Source organism: Acomys minous (assembly GCF_964271855.1).
Source record: "Acomys minous genome assembly, chromosome: 8".
In the NCBI taxonomy this organism is placed as follows: Eukaryota; Metazoa; Chordata; class Mammalia; order Rodentia; family Muridae; genus Acomys; species Acomys minous.
In genome coordinates this window covers 60,179,219-60,198,277 of record NC_140489.1, presented here as the reverse complement: position 1 = coordinate 60,198,277, position 19,059 = coordinate 60,179,219, and the positions used below count along the sequence as shown (strand labels likewise).

Sequence of the window (19,059 nt, the reverse complement as noted above, 5' to 3'; positions counted from 1 at the left end):
CCTTTCTCTCTGCTCCTGCTTTGCTCCCACATGCTCCCTTGGATGGCAAGCACGCACCACATGGCTACTGTGGGAAATGAATTGAGGGTAACTCTCCTTGTGCTGTTACTAAAAATGAGCCATTCTGCCATTTCTCTGAAATCAGTGTACTCAGAGTGTACAAATCCCCCCTTCTTTCTCTAAAGAAGGCAGATTTTTTTTTTTGAGACAGGGTTTTTCTGTGTAGCCTTGGCTGTCCAAGACTCACTTTGTAGACCAGGCTGGCCTTGAACTCAGAGATCCGCCTGCCTCTGCCTCTTGAGTGCTGGGATTATAGGCATGTGCCCACTGAACCCGGTTTGAGATTTTTTAATCTTACAACCAAAGAAAGCTTATCAAATTGGTTTATCTAACACAAAAAAGCATTTCACTTAGTAGGTGCAAAGACTGTAACTTTGACACGAAGGGGCCAGGCACACACAGTAGGATGTTTTGGCTTCTTTCCCATCCAGCACTTGGCAATTGTAATCAAACAATGAAAGAAAAAAGCCAAATGTATTAGTAGTTACTTTTCTATTGCTGTGATTAAACACCATGACCAAAGCAACTTATATAAAAGTTTATTTGGACTTATGGCTTCAGAAAGCTCCATCATGGCTGGGAATTTTGGCAGCAGGAATAGGAAGCCGAGTTTCCATCTCAAGGAGGCTCAAGAAGCAGGGGAACAAACAGGCGAAGACGACTCAAAGCCCCGCCCCTAGTGATCTACTTCCTCCCTCCTCTCCTTCCCTCTCCTTTCTTTCAAGATTTCTCTGTGTAGCCCTGGTCATCCTGGAACTCATTCTGGTAGACCAGGCTGGCCTTGAACTCAGAGATTCACTTGCTTCTACCCCTGGAATGCTGGGATTAAAGGCTTGCATCACCACTACCCAGCTAAGCTCACTTTTGAGGGGGGGTGTCTCTGTGTAACAGTCCTGGTTGTCCTGGCCTCACTTTGTAGACCAGGCTGGCCTTGGACTCAGAGATCTATCTGCCTGCCTCTGCCCCTGGATTGCAGGTGTGAGCCACAGAGCACCTGGCTACAGTCACATTTCTTAAGCCTCCAACTGGGGACCTAGTATTTGGATACAGAGCCTATGGGGCCATTCACATTTAAACTATGACAGATAGACAGGGTCTCTCTGTGTAGCCCAGGCTGGCCCTGAACTGGTGATCTTCCTGCCTCAGCATACTGAGTGCTAAGATTATAGGCCTGCACCACCAAGGGACGAGTGAGGCAGAGGGTGCACGCCTTCCTCAGGTTCAACATGCTTCTCTCCACGAACATTACTGCCACCGAGACAACGAAACAGTGAATTCAGAAAACTTGAAAAATGCATCATTTTATTTGTACACTTAAAAAAGTTGTACACAGAAACTTATCGTTTGTGAAACAGAACTGTTAGGAGAAGAATGACATTTTTTATTTAAATCATTAAGAATGTTTGAGAAATAAAACAAAACCATAGTAAAATGTTTTAAAAAATTAAAGAACATTTTCCAAGTATAAATTTTATAAATACAAAACAAATTCACAAATGACTCTGAATGCTAAATAAATATCTCGTTAATAAATTCATTCGACACTGGCTACAGCACATCAGGGCTAGAAAACTGGATTCATTCATGTGTAGTGTAGAAACAGTGTGCTCATTAACCAAGTCTTAAGACACACACCCTCTCTAAACTGCACTCTAAAAGACTCATTTGTCGAGATAAATCCACCTAAAAGGTCAATGACAAAAATAAATCATAGATGAAAAAATATTTTCCAAGATACCTGAACACATGAATGATCTCAAAATGTACAAAAACCTCTGTAAACTGTACTGTATCCAATACATCTATTTATTAAACTTAGTAGATACTGAACAAAACTGTAGCAAAGGAAATCTCTCCTACATTCTCCTGAGTGCTTGATATTAAAACTGAGACTATAGTGCAGGCCACATGTGGATACGGCCGACCAGCTGTCACTGCTTTACACATCTGCTTTAGAGCATGATTTATTGTTTCATTTTCACGAACGATTCACGCTTTTTTTTTTCACATACAGCCTTTAGAAGGACAAAGTTAGATCCGTGACTTTTTTGCAGCTAGTGGCGCGCTAACCTGGTCCACATTACCGGGTGAGACATGGAGTCCAAGCTTTTGAGCCTGAATGTGAAAAAACGCTTGAAGCCGAGTTCCAGCTTTTGCTTCACTTGTGTTCCGAGGGTTGTACTCAAAGCAGTTCGAAAACATTAACTCAATATCATCAATAAACTCAGCTAGAGAGAAAGAAAAACAAAACGTTAGGAATGAAAGTATATACATCAGAAACAAATTTTATTTGTACACTGGAAAACTTTAGAAAATGGAACTAGAAAAGACTGAAACAAGGTAGCAGAACTTGGGCTTAAACTGTTCAATTATAAATATTTTAAAATTGTTTTGGTGAAACTCTGGCTTATATACATTATGAATTTACACAGGCCTTGGAGGGAGAGACAGCGCCTTCTTAACTTTTCATGAGGCCCTATGTTCAATCTCCAGCATCAAAACTCAAAAATCCCACTTCTTCCACTAAGACTAGACTGTATAAAATGTCTCTATTTAACCCAATTCATCTTTCATCTCAGTATGTATTGATTAGCACCTGAGGGACCACACAGGCTGCCATCTAACCAACTATACTAATGTATATCATCTAAAACAAAATAAAAATAGTAACAACTTTTAAAAGCAACAAAAAGGAAATCATAAGCTACTTACATGCTAATTTATATTCACATTTATTTACTTTTTCTCGAATTATATTTAAGGCAATGGGCTTCTTAATGATGTCATAGTAGTCTGGGACCTGTAAAATAATTCAGTATTTCACAGTAAAAAAAAGTTTATTAGATATTTATAGTCAAGTGAATTTTATATCTGAAAAGCAAGTTAATATCAACTTCTGAATACTATTATTTCATTAAAATATGTCACATATTTAGAGTCATTAAATGATGTAAAGCTTGTTTGATATCATTAGAAATTAATTTTTATGAAAAGTAGAACTTAAGTTTTGCTCATGATTTTCCCTATAAATACGCCCATAATATTTTTACTAGTGGGCAGTATTGCATCTGTAGTAATGAATAAAATGTGACAATGCTTGCTTAATGACAAAAACTATTTATGAAAAATAAGGTAAAAGCTGGAGCTCAAGGCCATCTTCAGCTACAGAGCAAACTTTGAGCTAGACCAGGCTGAGATCCTGTGTGAAACAAACCAAAACACTAGTCCAGTGGCGTTCATCTCTCCTGACTCTCCCCACTCATGTTGGTGGAGTGTGCACCCACACATACAAAACAAACTAATTTTGAAATGGGCCCAGGTTCAATTCCCAGCACCACACGGCAGCTCTCAATCATCCAGCGACAACTCCAGCCCCGAGCACACGGCACGGACACACACTATCTATCCCCACACGGCCATTTCCCGAGCACACGGCACGGACACACACTATCTATCCCCACACCGCCATTTCCCAGCTCTTCCCTCCAGTCTCTCCATCCTAAAACACCGTCAGCCCTTCCTGCGCCTCTAACTCACAGCTCTCCTACCTCAGTAGCCCAGGCACACACGACTCTGGCTCTCATTATCACTTAACGTCATTCTGTATATCCCTTGTTTTGTTTTGAGACGGGGTTTCTCTGTGTAGCCCTGGCTGTCTTGGAACTCACTCTGTAGACCAGGCTGGCCTCAAATTCAGAGATCCACCCGCCTCTGCCTCCTGACTGCTGGGATTACAGGCAGGCGCCACCACGCCTGGCTCTACTTCTAATGTTCTATTATAACTTTAAAATTTTACTTTACATTTATTTGTGTGCTTGAGTATGCTTATGTGTGAGAGGTCAGATTACAGCATCAGATCCCCTGGAGCTGGAGCCACAGGCAGTTGTGTGCCATGAGGTGTAAGCTCTGGGAGCTGCTCTTTTACCCTCTGGAAGAGTGACAAGTCCTTAAATGCCTAGCCATCTCTCTAGCCCCTTCTCCGGAAAACTTTATATGTATGTATGAGTGTTTCCGTGCATGTATATATGGGTACCACATGCACGTCTGGTGCCTGTGGAGGCCGAAGGAGGACTTGTATCCCTAGAACTGAAGTTACAGATGGCTGTAAACTGCCACATGGGTGCCGGGAACCAAACCTGCATCCTCTGGAAGTGCTCTTAACTGCTGAGTCATAGCACCATAGCTTCATTTTGGGGACTTGTCAGGATGGAAACCAATGGCTGGGAGTCAAGCGAAACCATTAAGTAAAAAAAAAAATGTCTGAGGTGGGACCCAAGAATGTTTTTTTCGTTTGCTTTTTTGAGACAAGGTCTCATTATGTAGCTCTGGCTGCTCTGGAGCTCACTATGTGGACCTGGCAGGTCTCAAACTCACAGAGATCTACCTGCCTCTGCCTCCCCAGTGCTGGGATCAAAGACATGCATTGTCAATCTGGCTCTCAGGTATGTTTTACTAGGCTCTCTACAATGATTCTGAGGTGTGGTGTAGTCTGATAACTAACTTAACATATGAAAAAATACCACTAATAGTATTTAGTTCAATTTATCCCACACATACTTATTATACAGAACGAAAAATTACTTTAAGATAATTTTATCATTTAAGAAGTATCAGCTATGGGGCTGGAGAGATGGCTCAGTGGTTAAGAACATTTATTGTTCTTGCAGAGGACTTGGGTTCAAGTTCTCAGCACCCACACGGTGGCTCCCATCCAGGTTCCAGGGGGATCTGATGACCTCTTCTGGCCTATGGAGGCATTGCACACACATGGCACACATACGTACATGCAAACATTCATACATATAAAAAATAAAAATAGATCTCAAAGAGTCTGAAACACAGCCAAGTAGTCTACACAGTGAGTCCAGGACAGCCAAGGCTACACAGAGAAACCCTATCTTGAGAAAAAAAAAAAAAAGAATCCAAGAATAGTTGGGTGGTGGTGGTTTATGTCTTTAATCCCAGCACTTGGGAGGCAAAAGTAGGCCAGCCTGGCTTTCTCCAAGAGAGAGACAGAGACAGAGACAGACAGACAGACTATCCTGCCAATATAAGAGTCTAAAAACACAAATAACATAACCACAGGATCAGAAGGGACTAAAGAGCAATGCTGTTTAGTCTTAAGAGTTTTTTGGTTTTGTTTTTTTATAGAACAAACCTTCCAATTGTGTGCTGTTGGAAAGAATTCAGCAGAGAACAGGTGCTTTGATAATTTGAAAGTTTCCATAAAGACTATATCATTTAGAATGTAAGTGAGGTAATATATAAACATATTTCATAAAGTCTAGTTAGATTACTAATATTATTACCTGGATTTTAGAAACAAGCTTCAGAAAGGGCCAGCTGTCATCATGCCGTACCAATTCCACAACAAGTTGTTCAAAAGCAGACAGTTCATGAACTCCTCCCTGCCGGCCAGAACTTCTTCGATTCATCGGTGCAGGAGATGACTCTGAATAAGTAAGTGAGAACTTTTAAGCACTACTTAAGGAAAATACTGACCACAAGTTAAGCCGGTCACAGAAATACATGCCAAAGCACAATAGAAAATGGACACTTTACACCGCTGTTTTGCTTTTCACATGCATGTGGTATGAATACATGGATGCATGCCTGTGTGTGTGTGTGTGTGTGTGTGTGTGTGTGTGTGTGTGTATCAGTGCATAAGCATATGCACCCAGGCGCCTGTGGAGGCCTGTGTGTGTGGGCCATCTTCTTTGTGGAAGCAGGGCTTCTGAATCAAACCCGGAGCTCACTGACAGGGCTTCTTACCCTGATGTCTTGTGTTGGCCTATGGTGCTCAAACTACAGGTAGGTTTGCCACCCTACGCAGTATTTATGTGGGCTCTGCACCCCTGGGGCTAAATGCCTGGTTTCTAGCACTGTAGACGGAGCAATATCCTTAGTCCATGTAACCTATTCTGAAAGACCTGGGAATCTGGGCCAAATACTCCAATTTACTACTTTACTAAAAATATTTTCAAACTAAAAGCAAAACAAAGCAAAAACAAAAGAAAAAAACCCCAAACCAAAACGAGCTAAGCAATTCTCTAATAGCTCTTAAAACATATCTTGAAGAAAGCATATTATGACAGGGTGTGGAGGTGCATACAGTTAATCTCAGCACTCAGGGGGCGTAGGAGGTAGGAGTTATATCCCTATTCTTCATTCACTCTTTTCGGAGTTTCTGTGTAGTTTTTTGTATTTATGAAACAGTAAGGGCTGAGCAGATGCTCTTTGGGAAAGTGCTAGCTGTACAGATGTCAGGATCTCACTTTGGTCCCAGCACAGGCTTTATGCTCCCTCTGGCCTCCACACACAGGCACGGGCACTCTTTTCAGATTTAGTGTGTTGCCCATGCTAGTAGAGCCACTAATGGACTTTGCCTTCACTCAACAACAGTGGCCTCTTCAATGAGGTATGCCTTGTATGATCAGGCTGTTGTGTAGCATAGGAACAGCTTTTAAAATGACAAAGGACTCCATTTTCTTAGGTAAGAAGAATATAAATTAGGTTTCTTACCTGTAGATTGTCTTTTCCTGCCCCTTCTCTTAGAGTCACTATCCTGAAGAGAAAGCCTTTCGGCAGGATTTAACGGTATCAAGTGTCCGCTCGCTCTCGAAGCGCCCACTCTGAAGTTAGTGACGCTGGGGCTGTGCTCTGGGGTGCTCTCAGCGCTCTTCCTTCCTCTGCGTTTCCCACGAGGGCTGAGCAGTCCCACAAACACATCTGCTTGCAGTGCGCCAGGGCTGTGGCGCGTGGGCCGACTGCCAGGCCTTAGAGATCGAGTTTCTGTTGGAGGAGCAGATCTGACTTTCCTTAGGCTTCTGCCAGGAGTTTTAGAAGCCGTGCTTTTGGGTGTGCTCTGCTGACTCCGTGAAGGGTATCTTCCAGGGTCTTGCCGTTGGCTGCGACTTGAGAAAGAAGAGCCAAATCTCCCTCTTGTTTTAATTGGCAATCTAACTTGAGGCCGTCCTCGTTTTGGTGGGCTATAAATATTATTAGAAAATACAATTATTGCACATAATAATGAATATATGGTTATTTTACTCAGTGAGTGAGTTGAACATAAGTTATTTTTGCAAAGAACCTTATCCTATCTGGGCATGATGGCGCACTCTGGAAGCAGAGGCAGGCAGATCTCTGAGTTTGACGGTAGTTTGGTCTACAAATTGAGTCTAGGACAGCCAGCACTGCAAGAGAAACCCTGTCTCTAAAAACCAACCCCGCCCCCAAAACAAAGCAAACAAACAAACAGAAAAGAACCTTATCCTACAGTTTATATCCTTTATGCTTTGAGACAAGTTCTCATGGAAATCCAAACTGTACTTTCATGTATTTCTCTGAAACAAGGACATTTAATTTCTAGGTGACTAGGACATCATTGTGAAAATCAAGTCCTGAATTGTGATAAATAATAAAATCCTCAGAACTGTAAACAGACCTCTTCAATAATCTTTAAAAACACAGAAAAATCATGGGACTAAACTTGCATTGTGTCTCCCTCTGTGTCATCACCACTGATACAACTGATGGTCCAGCCATGGCTGACACTGAAGTAGGCCTCAAACTTATGGTTCATAAAGACTAAGTCAAAAACCTCCCTACCTTCTGATTCTGAAAATATGAAACTAGATTTAAGTTATCTCTCTACATATTTCTACTTAACCTGGAACAAGAATTTTCCAAAATTATTGACCAATTGGTGTGTGTGTGTGTTTGCAGTACATGTCCGTGTTAGGTGTGCTAGTCCTACATGGGCATGTGCAGGCTGAGACTACCGGTGAGTGTCTTCTTCTATTGCTCACCACAGTTTTTAAGACAGGATCTCTCAGGAAAGCCAGAACTGGCTTATTAGGCTAGACTGGCTGGCCAGTAACCCCCTGGGACCTGCCTCTTTCCATACTCCCTAATCCCAGGGCTGGGGTTACAAGTGTATGCTTTTCTGTGGGTGTTGGGGATGCAAACATAGGTCCTCATGCTTGTACAGTTTTCAGTTTACTGACTAGGCCATCTTCCAGGCCCTCAGATGCTTTATTGCTGTGCCTAATATGATACTGCCTTCAACAGCCATGTGTAATAAATGGGCTCTCTGAGCTAGGATTCTTTTTAAAAAAAAATATTTATTTTTATTTTCCACGCATTTTTGTCCCTAAATATGTCTGTGTGAAGGTATCAGATCCCCTGAAACTGGAGTTACAGGCAGCTATGAGCTCCCATGTGGGTGCTGGGAATTGAACGCAGCTACCCATCTCTCCAGGCCCCAGCTGGTACCCTTACAAACAAACAAACAAACAAACCCCCTCAAAACAACAGTATAAATCAGGAGGAAAAGTGGTATAGACCTGCAGGGGAGGGAATGGAACAGGGAGTGGATTTCATGAAAATACAGATATATGTATAAAATTCTCAAATAATAAAGGAGAGAAAAAAAAAACCCTTCATCACAACAAAAAGGAGGGGATGGCTCTTTAAATTATTCTCCTCTGACAGTGGTCTTTTGTATTAGCAGTTCTTGGTTGCTGTTGCCATACTTGGCTTCTTGATTCCACGGCACTGGGTGCAGATGTTTAAAATGAGAACAAAGAATACAATATGGCTTCCCCTCCTTGTGGTATAACCAGGCCTACTGATGGAGAACTAGTGGATAGAAATATCTAGTCTATAAACCTACTAGATATATCTACTTGGTAGATATGACTTTGCTTTCATTTTAGTCCTGAAAGAAAGGGCCAAACTGTATGGTGTTGCACTCCTGTAATCTGAGTACTCAGGAGGCTAAGGCAAGATTACTTCAAGTTTAAGGCTAGCCTGAGCTACAGTGTGAGACTGTGTCAAGTGTGTAAAAGAGAATAAAATAAGAGGAGACTACCCCAGTAGGAATGTCCATCCAGCCTCCAAACCTATGCACTAGGCCTTAGCGACAGGTCACTATGTCTCAGAAGGATTGTTAGTTCTGGGGGCAAGGGGGCAAGAGAACAAGAATACAACAGTGTGGACTGCTTAAATTGGACATACCCGCCTTGGAAATATTCCAAAATATTTGTAATACACAGAAAGCACAAGCAGTTTCAGATATATTAGTTTTAGAACAGTTACAACCCCAACTGTTATGTGTGTGTTTGAAGAGACACAGGCTGGAAGAGCCTCACACCAAAACCTGGACTCACCTGAGTTCTTCCTCTTCTTCAGAGTCCTCTTCATCTTGTTCTACCTCATACTCTTCCTCCTCACTTTGACCATCTTCATCATCATCATCAACTTCATCATCTTCACCTTCTATACTCTCTTCCATTTCTTCATCACTTTCCAAGGATGGTCTCTGTCTAGAGGAAAGTCTTCTAGAACGCTGCTTTGGTCGACATTCTGGACAAAACCAATCTCCATCAGGAACAGTCTGAACAAATCACAAAAATGATCATTATCTACTGGTCAAAATCTCAATTTCAATGTGGGCAACAGACAAAGATAAAACTACCTTGAGCTTTGGTCGGACGCAGTAGGTGTGATGCCCTCGATCACAGCCGTCACAGAGTACCATGTTTTCAGCATCTCCCTTTTTCCTGCAGATCTTGCAACGTGCGTTCAGTATAGATTTAGACCACATCACACTACGATCCAAGGTTGATAAGTGAAGAAAGACTTGGGATAGACTAGCAGAGGAAAGGAGAGACTCCCTCCAACGATCCAGGACAGTTTTATAAGAACGGCCGCTGTCACTGCCATCTTAAATGAGAGGGGAAAGTGATTAACATTCCTGGGTGAACATACATGTCTACCAGAATTACTTCTTGCTTCGATTTCATGTTTCTTCTAATGTTTATAAAAAAGACTATGCTTAATATTGAAAACTAAAATTCCACATAATCCTGGGACTTGGGAAGCCAAGGGCAAGAGAATTGCTATGCTTTGAAGACAGGCTGGACTATGCAATGAGTTCTAGGTCAGTGTGGGTTACAACAGAGTGAAACTGTCCTACCCTCAGCTGCCCACACCTAACGTTAAACATTAAAGAACCTATCTGCTGAGCCACATTTTAAAAAAATGACATAAGGAATTACTTAAATCCACAAACTGAAGGCTTGAGGATTTTAATAGTTAAAAAAGAAAAGAATTTAGGCAATGTGTTTCCAATCTAGTCTTTGTATCAAATCTTGATCTAATTAAAACTGGATAAGCAAGTTACTATTTCTTTGAATCAAGTATGTCACTTCCTCAGTGCTAGAAGAATGATTGATTGTTTTCTAATTTCAATATCAAACACACATGAGGTTTCTTTTGAGCTGATAGTACAGGTTCTGAAATTAGGTAAAGGTGTTGGCTCAGAGTGTTCATGAGAGTACAAATGCTAATACCACTTTGTCGTATAATTTGGAGAGTTTACTACAGTAATACTGCTATTATCCCAGCACTCACGAGACTGTGGTAAGAGATTACCCAGAGGCCAGCCTGGGTAACATACTAAGTTCAAGGCCATCCTAGGCTTCTTTGCCCTATCTCAAAACAAAGAAACATGCCCCCACCCTAAACTAATTAAATAAAATGGGAAAAAACAAAGAAAACAAACAAACAAACAAAAACAAAAAAATAATGCTTGCCACACAAGCCTGATGACCTAAGGTGGATCCTGGGACAAAGTGGAAGGAAAGCACCAACTCTAGGAGTGTTTTCTGACCTCCAAACTGGTGTGGCATACTCGAACAGCACCCCCCCCCCAATAATACTAATCAAAACAAAGAAAACAGAACCCCAGAAAAGGCTTTGGTGGCTCAGAAGCAGAATGCTCGCCTTGCACTGCAGCCCTGGCTTTCCATCCTCAACGACACACATCTATACAGATGTACAACCACACACCAAACCAAAAACAGAGTTTTATTGTGGAAATAAAATATTGTGAGAACTAGCAGAATCAGAATTCAGATATCAGAACTATAGCTTTTCTTCTAAATCCCGAGTTCAATTCCCAGCAACCACATGGTGGCTCACAGCCATCTATACTGAGATCTGGTGCCCTCTTCTGGCATGCAGGTGTACATGCAGGCAAAACACTGTATACATAATAAATAAATCTTTAAACAAAACAAACAAAGAAAAAAACCCCAGTAGACCAGGAAGTTTACATGAGTCAGAACTCTGGTGAGTGTGTGGCTCAGTGACAGAGCATGTGCCCACCATGCACCAAGGATAGCTAAAACACTACAAAGACACTATACAGAACTTGTAATAACTCAAGGGACAAGGGAAAAATCAGCAAATAAACCAATGACTTTTTTTGGGGGGGGAGTGGTCTTTTGAGACAGGGCTTCTCTGTGTAGCCTTGTCTGTCCTGGAACTCTATAGATCAGGCTGGCCTTAACCCAGAAATCCACCTGCCTCAAGTGCTGGTGTTAAAGGTGTACACCACCACTGTCCATTGAATCAAACAACTCTTAGACTCTTCAAAGCTTGAGAAAATAAATCTGGACACCAGTCCTTATTTGGTAATGGCAAGAAATAAGGTTGAAGAATGACCAACATGCAGAGTGGACAGAAGGCCAATTATAAGAGGCTTTTGTAGTCCTGGAAATCAGTATGAATGATTTTAGTGCATATGTTGGTGAAACTCCTTTTTTGAAAGATAACATAGCTCAGGCTGGCTTCAAATTCAGGGTTCTCTCAACACAGCCTCCTAACTGCTGGGATTACAGACTGTACCAACCACCCCTGGATTACTGTGGGTGCAATCCCAGGTCTTGGGGAGCAGATGTGAGACAATCAATTCAGTGTCACCCTCAGCCACATAGCAAGCACTAGGATTATTGGCCCACACCACTATCCTAGGCTTTTTACATGAGTGCTGGCAATACAAATTTGGGTCCTCAGCTTACATAACAGAGTCATCTCCCCCAAGCCCCTTCTCCACCCCTTTATGGAGATAGGATCTCCTGTGGCCCAAGGTACCACTCTCAAATTCCCTACATCTCCTGGGATGGCCTCTACTTCCTAAGTGCTAGATATCACAGTTGCACACAGACACAGATTTGCTTCCTTCACCAGCTCAAACAAGCTTTAACAAGCCAGTCACTCCTCCCTGGTTCTCTAGGTTACATGTCTTGCTTCTTTTATCTTCCATTTGCTAGTCTGGATACACTCCCGAGGAAATTGTTGGCTGAAATGATTAAGTATACTGAGATTTACTTTGCACACATCAACACAGAAGAGCTGTAAGGGGCTGGTAAGACGGCTCAGCAGGCAAAGGTACTTGCTGCCAAGCTTGATACCCAACTTCTATTCTGGGGCCAGAGAGAACCAACTCCCCAGTTGTCCTCTGATCTCTTCCCCCCACCCCCCGTCTGTCTGTCTGTCTGTCTGTCTCTCTCTCTGTAATATTGATAACGGGTAGAAGGGAGTTGCAAGAAGTCTGGAGGAAGGCTGGGGGCATAACTCAGTAGTAGAATACTTGCTTAGCCTATGTGCTCAGAACTTACAGGTCCTTCCAGTGGGTGCTTAGAATATAAGAATACTGAGAGAAATGCAGACACTGGAGCCTTGGCTGAGGTTTCAGAGGGAAACAAAGATCCTCAAGAGACAGCACCGCTGAGGTGAAAATGTCTATACATCACTGGAGCAATAGCAAAGTATGTTTTCAGGGTCAGCACACAGAGGCTGTGTCCACAGAGTGTAAAGCCAAGTCTGGCAGCAGTACTTAGCAGTGTGTAAGAGTCTCATACGGTGTTGGTTTTGAAGGCTTGAAAAAAGATAGAAGGAGTCATGGAGAGTGGCTGAAGTGTAGCATCATGTGGGAGGGTTGGAGACCACAGACATTGGAGATGCCAGGGCCACGGCATGTCCATCACGGACAACAGTGCGTGTGGAAGGGAAGGACAGGAGACTCTCCCTGCCTAGCCCAGAGACTCCCATCCATTGCCTCGGGAGTTGTGGTGTCCTTGTATCCTTTAAAATGTTTGTCACTCCCTGAACTCTTTAAAGATTATGAGAATCTTCTTGAGGCTAGCCTTGAAAACTTGTTTCTTTCCACACACACACAAAAAAAGCATTAGATGGGTGCTCAGAGGAGAAAGGCCTATGACTGCTGCTATCAATGTGCCGTGACTTATTTAAGTTATAACAGAACTATTAACTCATGAAATCATGAAAAGGTTTATAACAATGCGATAGTAGATATAAATTCTTCAAACTAAATACATTATTTGAATAGACTCACATTCTGAAATTGGATGATACTGTCTATAGCAGTGGTTCTTAACCTGTGGGTCACGACCCCTTTGGGAATTGAACCCTTTCACAGGGTCACCTAAGACCATCAGAAAACACAGATAGTCACATTATGATTCATTACAGTAGCAAATTTCAGTTATGAAGTAGCAACAAAAATAATTTTATGGCTGGGGGTCACTACAACATGAAGAATTGTAGTAAAGGACAACGTTAGGAAGGTTGAATCACCGGTCTATAGGAACCAAATTTTTATTTAATTTTTTTCAGGTGTATGAGTGCTTGCCTGCATGTGTGTATGTGTACCACATGCACTCCTGGTGCCCACCGAGGCCAGGAGAGGGCGCTGGATCCCCTGATCTGGAGCTACAGATTGTTAGCTACTGTGTTGGTGTTGGGAACCAAACCTGGATCTTCTTTGTGAACGTAAGTGCTCTTAAGCAATGAGGCATCTCTCCAGCTCTGACACTTCATTTTTACTACTCTTCACACTAATTAGTATCAATTATTTAAAAATTTTAGTATTCAAACTCTTCTTCTTTTTTAAAATTAAAGACAAGATCTCACTATGCAGCCCTGACTGGCCTAGAAAAGGCTATGTAGACCAGATTTGCCTTAAACTCAAGAGATCCTTTCTAGTGCTAGGATAAAGGTATGTGCGACTGTAGCCAGCTAACACGATGAATTAACTTAAAATCTGAAGAAGACAACATGGAATTAGAAGCAAGTATAACACTAAAATTAATTTGAATTTTAAAATTCCTATTTTCTGAAGACATAATAATTAGGTTCTTAGGTTGGCCCTAAAAGGCCTATTAATTGAATAAATTCCTAAAATGGAGATAGATTATTTCTTTTATTCTAACCACAAATTGTAGCTCAGTGGTAGAGTCTGCCTAGCATGCACGAAGTCCTGGGTAATCCCTAGCACCCTCCATACCTCTCAAGAACATTTCCACCTATGGTCCTAATACTTTATACTCTAACTTGACATTTCTTGGGTGATGCATATTTTTAAACCAAATCTCCAGATGATGGAGACTAAAATCACTAACAAAAATATTTCAAGTCACTTTTAAAAAACCCTATTTTTATATAACTTATATTATTTGAAGAATGGATAGTAATACATTTTGGTGATTTTTTTTTTAACATCACACAGAAAGAAATAGTTAAAAAAATTTACTAGAACAAATGTCTAGAATAAGCAAGGAAGCAATATCTATGCATTATTTAAAATACATCTTACCCAAAAAGCTCATCTTTAAAAAAAATTTTCGAGTTTTTTCTATGAGCCTATCAATTTCATTATGTCAGTCCATAAAGTTCCAATAAGAAGTAATTTTAAATTATTTAAATTTAAAGATAAGAAGATACTCACCAAGTGGAGCTTTGAGGAAACGCCGTTCAATGCCCTGTTCTATCTGAAAGAGGGCCATGGCCAGATAATGGACCACATTGCTCACTGACTGTGGTGTACTGGTGTTAGTTGAGATGGTATTTGGAGTTTCTGTTTTAATCCCCAAAAGTCTATAAATAAATTAAAAACAGTTTATGATGCAGAAAACTCACAATCAGGTGTAACTTGGATTTACTCATTCTTCTAAGTTTGGGTAGCGTGTGGAGGTCAGGACAGCCTCAGGTGCCAGCTGCCGCCTTCTCCCTTCTGTGAGACAAGGTCTTTTGTCACTTGCCTTGCAGATGCCAGGATGGCTGGCAATGAACTCCCAGGAATTCTGTCTTTGCCTCCCATCTTGCCAGTGAGAGCACCAGAAGCATGTGCCTAGCTTTGTGTGAGTCCTGGGGATTCTAACTTGGGTCCCCACTTGCTTGCCAAGGGCTCTATCCACAGCCATCTCCCCAGACAGCAAAGGTTTATCAACACCTATGCAAGAATGTTTCCAGCCTTAAAGAGCTATTACAAGTGAAAGGAGAGCAGGGGTCCACTTAGGACAGAAGGCTCCTAGTCAGAGAGAAGGCTGAAGAGGGAAGGTTTCTGGGAAAGATTTCAGAGGTGCGGGTGACAGACCTTAAAGCCAGGGGCAGTTTATCAACTATTGTTCTTACTTCAACTACTAAGTCCCCCTACCCCTTACTAGATGTAAGCCTCCACAGTGTAAAAAGATCACTTACAAAGCCTTTTCACATGTTCTTCCCCACAGGAAACTTCCTATAGTCCCTTTTTTGCCGCCAACCTGGGTCTCACTATACAGGATGTCCCTGGAGCCTTCTATATAGCTCTAGGTTGGACTTGAATTCACAATCCTACTGCCTCTTTCCTCAAGTTAGGCACTTTCACTGTAGTCTCTGTTCTTTCAGGACAAGGAAGGCCTCTATAACAGTTTCATGTCTTTCCAACATTCTCTTCTAGAGGAGAAACTGCTTAGAAGTATGAACCAGCCAAAATGACCTGGCAGACACAGAAGTGTGTACTTTAACGAGTTGTCTTTTGGTTTCATCAGTACAAAGTGAAGCAACAGTGTGAAGTCCTGAAAAGGATGACCTCAAGGGAGAGATTTATTAAGGGTCTCTCTTCTCTTCCCTCCCTTTCTCCCTCTCCCTCCCTCCCTCCCTTTCTCTCTCTCCCTCCCTCCCTCCCTCTCTCCCTCTCCCTCTCCCCGCCTCCCCTCAGGTGTGAGTGTGTGTGTTTTTCTGGGTATTAAACCCAAGCACCTCAGGTATGCTAGACAGTGTTCCATAACTGATCTACACACGACCCCATCTCAGAATGTATTCATTTATTTAGTAAGTTTGTATATGTTGTGTGGGGCACATATACCACAGTGCACATAGAGAAGTCAGAGGATAACTTTTGACAGTCACTTCTCTCCTTCTACCTTGTTGAGACAGGATCCCTCTTGTTTTCTGCCTTGCTGTGTACTCCAGACAGGCTGGCCTGCAAGTTTCTGGCCAATTCTTTTCTACCTACTTCTGTCTCTACATAGGAGGACTGGGTTTGCAGACACATGACACGGTTATCTTTAAATGGCTTCTGGGGTCCAAACTTAGGTTATCAGGCTTGTACAGCAAACAAGCACTTTTACCCATTGTGCGAGGAGGAGGAGGACCAGAGTTCAGACCCCCAGCACCCACATCAAAAGGTAGGCATGGCAGCGTGAGACAGGTAGGTACTTACAGTTCACTGGCCAGCTAGCCTGGCTGAATTAATGAACTCCAGGCTCAGAAGAGGCCAGCTTTAGTGAAGGATATTTGATTTCTATTCTCCACACACATGCACACTCAGCCCTAATAATAACAATGAAATTAAACACAAGTCCTAAAAAGCCCAAACAAAAGAAGCCAAAAACTAAGACTACAGCAGCAAGCCGGAGCTGAGCATCACGGCAGAAGCGTGTTTACCTGTCTCTTACTATGACTCTTGCTTGTTCAATTTCCATCTCCTCTACATCTTCATTCACAGTTTTAATTACTCCATTCTCCTTGTTTTCCTCACTTAACAGCTCATATCGTCCACTCTCTAAGGCTGATCTCCAGATGTGTCGATCTGTAACCTGTAATGAAACCCCAGTTTACCAACCCTGAAATAAAGGGATATGTTACCCCAAAGAGGTATGTACGTATACAGTAAGATTAATTCATGTACATTCTAGAACACAGGAATAAAAAAAGACATCTATAAGAATACAGTTACTGTACTCAGGAAGGAGGCTTAGGCAGGAGGACCAGCAGGCAAGCCAGGGTTATTAAAAAGAATTATCTCATAGCCCAAAATAATAAGTAAATAAAAATGAAGTTACTCAATGATGTAATAAAATTTATGTAATTGTAGATGAAAGCTTTAGTACTTTAGTACTTTAAAATCTTATTTTGGCCGGGAGTGGTGGCACACATCTTTAATCCCCAGCACCCAGGAGGCAGAGGCAGGCAGATCTCTGTGAATTTGAGGCCAGCTTGGTCTACAAAGTGAGTCCAGGACAGTCAGGACTACAAGAGAAACCCTGTCTCAAAAAAACCAAGAAAATCTTATTTTGTGTGTGGGTGTGGGTGGACTTACTATGTAGCCCCAAACCAGCCTTGAACTCATGGTGATCCTCCTGCTTCAACTTCTAAAGTATTAGGATTACAAGTGTGAGCCATTTTGTACAACTTTATAATCAATTTTTTTTTATTTTTTGAAACAGGCTTTCTCCATGTAGCTCAGGCTTGTCCTACAGCTCACTTTAGAGACCAGGCTGGCTTCAGATTCACAGAGATTCACCTGCCTCAGCATCCCAAGTGCTGGGAATAAAGACATCTGCCACCATGCCCAGCTATGAACAATTTTTAAAAATTTAAGTGTATGATTGTTTCATCTGCATGTAAGTCTATGTACCACTTAAGTGTCTGATGCCTATGGTGGCCAGGAGAGTGTGTCAGATTGGGACTGGAGTTACAGAAGGCCGTGAGGCCGGGTCCTCTGGAAGAGCAGTCAGTACTCTTACTGAGCCATCTCTCCAGCCCCTTTATAAATGATTTCAAGTTGGCCATAGTAAAAATGACAAGTGATGGTAAAGGCACGAATATAAACAGGCATGGTGATGCAAGCCTGTAATTCCAGCACTAAGATGGAGAGTTCCAGACACTGAGGGCAGTGTTAGATCATGTCTCACAGATAAAGAAACCAACAGCGGGAGATGCACTTTACTAGAGTAGTATGTAGCTGTACTAGTGGGGGTTGAGGGGACAACCAACCAACAAAACTAAGCAGAGAAGGCAGGAGTTGATTAAGCAAGATGAAAATATGAAACATTTAGAAATAGTCACACATGTTTGTAGCCCGGCTACAAACATGAGGAAGACAAACCTTGATTGCTCCTAATGTCCCTTGATAGATTCTGTCTTCAATATCCAAAAGAAAGTCCCTGAGCCGGAGCTCCAGCTGCCTCTCTGCAGACATCTGTGCTGTGTCGCATGTACTGGAAGAGCGTCCCCGAGAAGAAACAGGCTTACTGTCAGCCTGAGGTTTGTCTGAAATAACCATCAAGCATCTTTATTAACACTTTCTCTGTAAAAACATAACATGAGCAGAGGTGCGGTGGTGAATGCCTTTTAACCCCAGCACTCGGGAGGCAGAAGCAGCAAGACCAGGACAGCCAGGGTTACACAGAGAAACCCTGTCTCGAAAAAACCAAACCAAACCAAACCAAACCAACAACAACCCCCCCCAAAACAAAACAACCCTCCCAATATATTGACATAATTTTGAGAAAGTTGACATAAAAGCACAAATTCTCAGTAGTTACAACCATAAGAGCATTACATGACACGATTTTGAGCTAATCAACATGAAAGCACCATGAATTCTTAATAGTTATAATCACAATCTGGTAAAGGCCCTTGTCTTAGGGTATCTATTGCTGTGATAAAACAGCACGGCCAACAGCAACTTGGGAAGGAAAGGGTTAATTTCAGTTTACACCTCTCAGAAAGGAAGTCAGGGCAGGAACTGAAGCAGAAGCCATGGAGGAGTGCTGCTTGTTGACTGCTCCTCATTATTTGCTTAACCTATTTTCTTATACGCCCCAGGCCCATGCCTAGGCTGGTGAGACAGGCCTTCCCACTCCCACCCGTCAGTCAGGAAGTCCACTTCCCTAATGGATGATCCTATGGAGGCATTTTCTCAATTAAGAGTCTTTTCTTCCCAGACGACCTTAGCTTGTGTCAAGTTGACATAAAACTAGTCATCAGAGCCTTGTATCCAGAACAGAGAACTCTTACAGTTCCATAAAAAGACAAATAATCCACTTATAGAATGGGCAAAAAATGTGTATAGACATTTCTTTA

The 19,059-nt window shown here is 42.1% G+C and overlaps 1 protein-coding gene and 1 long non-coding RNA gene across 12 annotated transcripts in view; one reads left to right on the top strand and one right to left on the bottom strand.

Annotated features, from left to right (window-relative positions):
- Nucleotides 1-1,335: 1,335 nt before the first annotated feature.
- Nucleotides 1,336-19,059, bottom strand: part of BAZ1A (bromodomain adjacent to zinc finger domain 1A) — a 116,065-nt gene continuing 98,341 nt past the window's right edge. For 7 of the 10 annotated variants that reach the window (XM_084792349.1, XM_084792350.1, XM_084792346.1 and 4 more), the window contains 10 exons: nt 18,080-18,243; nt 16,636-16,787; nt 14,657-14,805; nt 13,265-13,354; nt 9,539-9,786; nt 9,231-9,457; nt 6,583-7,049; nt 5,370-5,512; nt 2,773-2,860; nt 1,336-2,288 (listed from right to left, as the gene is read on the bottom strand). In XM_084792349.1, coding sequence (XP_084648475.1) covers nt 2,092-2,288; nt 2,773-2,860; nt 5,370-5,512; nt 6,583-7,049; nt 9,231-9,457; nt 9,539-9,786; nt 13,265-13,354; nt 14,657-14,805; nt 16,636-16,787; nt 18,080-18,243 — 1,925 coding nt within the window. In that variant the 3' untranslated portion in view covers nt 1,336-2,091. The remainder of the gene's footprint in view (nt 2,289-2,772; nt 2,861-5,369; nt 5,513-6,582; nt 7,050-9,230; nt 9,458-9,538; nt 9,787-13,264; nt 13,355-14,656; nt 14,806-16,635; nt 16,788-18,079; nt 18,244-19,059) is intronic. The other 3 variants (XM_084792351.1, XM_084792353.1, XM_084792347.1) reach the window with 2 other exon arrangements.
- Nucleotides 5,384-18,237, top strand: LOC311603327. Of its 2 annotated transcripts, XR_014781047.1 has the most exons (5): nt 5,384-5,520; nt 13,546-13,701; nt 16,737-16,845; nt 17,418-17,594; nt 18,108-18,237. It is a non-coding gene; the product is annotated as an uncharacterized lncRNA (long non-coding RNA). The 2 variants fall into 2 exon arrangements; XR_014781046.1 differs by lacking the exon at nt 17,418-17,594.